The sequence below is a fragment of the Rhagoletis zephyria genome, unplaced genomic scaffold (genome assembly GCF_001687245.7).
Source record: "Rhagoletis zephyria isolate East Lansing unplaced genomic scaffold, Rhagoletis_zephyria_1.1 Rzeph_scaffold_17371, whole genome shotgun sequence".
NCBI lineage: Eukaryota > Metazoa > Arthropoda > Insecta > Diptera > Tephritidae > Rhagoletis > Rhagoletis zephyria.
Window position 1 is genome coordinate 6,553 of NW_016174432.1, and position 3,290 is coordinate 9,842.

The 3,290-nt window shown below is 36.2% G+C and overlaps 1 protein-coding gene across 1 annotated transcript; it reads right to left on the minus strand.

Annotated features, from left to right (window-relative positions):
• Nucleotides 1-1,376: 1,376 nt before the first annotated feature.
• LOC108379804 (autophagy-related protein 16-1-like) lies at nucleotides 1,377-2,603 on the minus strand. The gene is made up of 3 exons (XM_017636153.1): nucleotides 2,085-2,603; nucleotides 1,644-1,917; nucleotides 1,377-1,548 (listed from the first exon to the last, which is right to left on the minus strand). Exons 1-3 carry the CDS (start codon nucleotides 2,179-2,181, stop codon nucleotides 1,377-1,379), a joined length of 543 nt encoding a protein of 180 aa, XP_017491642.1. The 5' UTR covers nucleotides 2,182-2,603.
• Nucleotides 2,604-3,290: the final 687 nt, after the last annotated feature.

Genomic DNA, 3,290 nt, shown 5'->3' on the forward strand with positions numbered 1-3,290 from the left:
AGTACGTCCTATAAAAACCCTTCGGGATGGCCTTCCATGGGTAGCGAAAGAAGAAGCCACTCCATACAAAAAAGAAGGAGAAAGGAGGCCTTTCGGAGGGCTTTTAACTCCCGAAATTATCTACTCGGTTATTTCAAAACGATCTTACTTTTATCCTATAATTATACCGTCTTCTTATGTCTAGTATCGATATTTAAGTATGAAATAAGATAAGAGCTTGATGCCAGGAGCTTCCGGTGAGCAAATATCTTTGGCACACAAGTTCAGTTACGAGGTTTTACAGAACCACGATACGTGGGTTTGTATTTTTAACGACGAATGTATTAAGCATTAATTCTTTTATGTTAGCTACTATTTTCTTAATCAATGTTTCACACTTCGGCTTACATCAGTAAATGTAATGTGAACCGTTGAAAGAATCCAAATAAAAATAAAAAGCAATTTTTTTCTAAATTTAGTATTCGACATGAACTACCTGCAATGTAGGGATTGAACCACGTACGGTTCAGTAGGACCCAATATTCCCGAATTAGCTTATCAGTTCAGCCTATATTGCATAAGTCTGCAAAATTGCTTTAGTTGATGATACCGATTTTAAGTACTTGAATTTAGAATAATTCTGGCAAACGTTGTGAGTTATAACTGCATAAAACCTTCTCAAAAAAAACATGTTGGAACGCCGCTGAAGTAATATTCTTGGCTAGAAATAAATATGCCGGTAGCGAAGGCATGACTGTCGTAGGAACGATAGATGATAAAAATTTCTCGTTTGACTGTTTCGCAAGTTAATAGTGTATAAAATGTTATGACCAGGGCCGGAATTTTTAAACTTTTGCCTGGAATTGGTAATTTTACCTTTTCAGGGTCTCCAAGCTTAATTTTAACTACCATGCTTATTTTGCTTATTTCAATGTATAAAGCTAAACACGGACCTCTTAAGAAAACGGTCAACAAAATAACTGCTAATATTTCGTGTGTGAATAGTAGTGTCCAAGATTATTTCACAGCCTCCTGTCTCAATTTTTCCTTATGAAAGTAGCATAATTTCTTGAGAATAAAATCATATAACACCAGAATTAATTTACACTACATATCTATGTCTATGTCTACGTCTTGACACTTAGATGGTCTCTTACTTGCAAAGGTAATAAGTGACATAGAACGTTTTGCAGTATCACCGACGATATAATAAACTTGTTTATTAAAAAAAAACCGTGAATATTCCTATTGTACACTGGTATAAAATTCAAGCCTAGCTAGTAATTTAATAATTGAATTCATAAATTAGAAGCTTGCGATCTTTTCATATGCGTTTCAAATTCGCTACGCACCTAAACCCCAGCTGTATAAATCACCGCAATCGTGTTTGCGATTATCTAACTCACCTGTACGGCACGCAGTTTCTCTTCCAATGAGCTAAACGCTAACTGCAGAGCAGTGTGTTCGTCTAGCATTGTTGTATTAAGTTTCTTTAACTGGTCCAAGCTTGATTGCAACATTGCTACTTCTGCGCGCAATGAATTATTGGCAGCTTGTTGTTCGGTGAGTCTGAAAAATGTGCATAAACAGATGTGCATTAATAAAATACAAAAATAAGTGTAATTTAATTGCTATATGTTAGCTATTTCAACGCAAATTCTCACTTTAGATCTTTTTCAGCAATTAGTTTTTTCTGTTTTTCGAGATTAACGTTCAAGTCGACAATCATTTGAGAATTCTCGCCTTTACGTTTGTGCAGATCTGTGAGCTCTTCTTGTTGTGCCAGTAATTTCTTCTCTAAAGCTGCGATAGCTAATTGTGCTCCTGAAGCGTCTTTTCCGCCACCTGTTGAAAGCGCCGTGCGTAGTTGCTCATTCTCAACTGAAATTTTTAAATTGTCTGCCTTTAATTGGGTAGCCTGATCGAGTAGTCGGTTATCTGGAATGCAAGATTTTTTTTAAACTAAAATTCTAAAGTAAATAATAAATGTGGCAAAGAAAAGTTGAAATTTGTTATCAAGTGAGCGCCCAATGACTAACGTTTTCCAGGCGTTGAACTGGGAATGTAGTTTGTGCTGCCACGCCGGTCACGTATTTTTTACTTACTTTGCAGAATGATTTCCTTGCCTCTCGTCTCAATACGACTCCTTTCGCGTAAGCGTCCTGCAATGCATTGACGCCAATCAGGCTCTTCTGTCGACATGTTTGTTTTGCTACTGGGCAAGTGGTTGCAAATGATATGCTATAATTTGCATGTACGCCGCTATAACTTAGCTATTATGATGAGTTACTCCTCACTACCCGCTTCTGTAATTCGATTTGTTTTTGTTTTGCTTGTGAAAGTTTTCCCTTGCGCTTGCCAAAACCGTATTTTGTGTTCTGATGTGGTCAGTTTGGAGATGAGGTGCTGCTTTCCATACAGTAAAACACTTTTCGCTTAAGATTAACACAAAATACAACACACTGCAATTTATGCCAGTGCACTACAACAACATACAGTTGCACTTGCACTGAGTAGGATGTATATTGAGACACGCTTTAATGAAATTGATAACAAATTAATAAAAAAAAAAATAGTCCAACGAAATCCACGATATCCGCAAATTCACACAAATTTTGTTTTGGTGTTTGACAGCTGACTGGGTGTCTGGCATGCGCATGGCAGGGTTGCTTCACAACGTAGCACAAGACAACAAGAGCTTTTACATTTACAATGATGGCGAAAGAAAAGCTACTATGTTATAGAATTGCGTACGTTCGGAAAGAACTTAAAGCCCAAAATACAATAGCGCAGTGGCAATGGCAGTGACAGTTTCTAAAATCAGCTGTTACTGCTAATATTAGGTGTGTACTCGTACGCCCAACTATCTAAAGTTTTAGAAAACTTTTACGGGTTTTGCGTTCTCGTACCAAAAAAACTTGCAAAGTAGGGGAAATTGAGAGAGCAAAATGTGAAAGAGAGCTGCAAATTTCTGCTGGAAAAATTTTTCCCAGCTAGAACTTGTAAGTAAGAAAATCAGCTGATCACAAACACATGTTTGTAAATAAACAAAAGAAAATATGGCCTTTTTGAGTTTTTATTGCAATTTTTATTATTAATGCTAGTATAAAACTAAAAAGTGCGTAAATTTAATAAGCACAACATTCATTGAGTTCATTTTTCATTAATTTGCTATTAATCTCCAGTTTGTGTACTTTAGTGTGTGCTGACTATGGTTGCCGTATGACATTTTTCGTTTGTACCATAATTTACCTTTAAATATACCAAAATAGATTTAAATGCAGCATGCAGAAATGTTGTTTTGCTGAAGT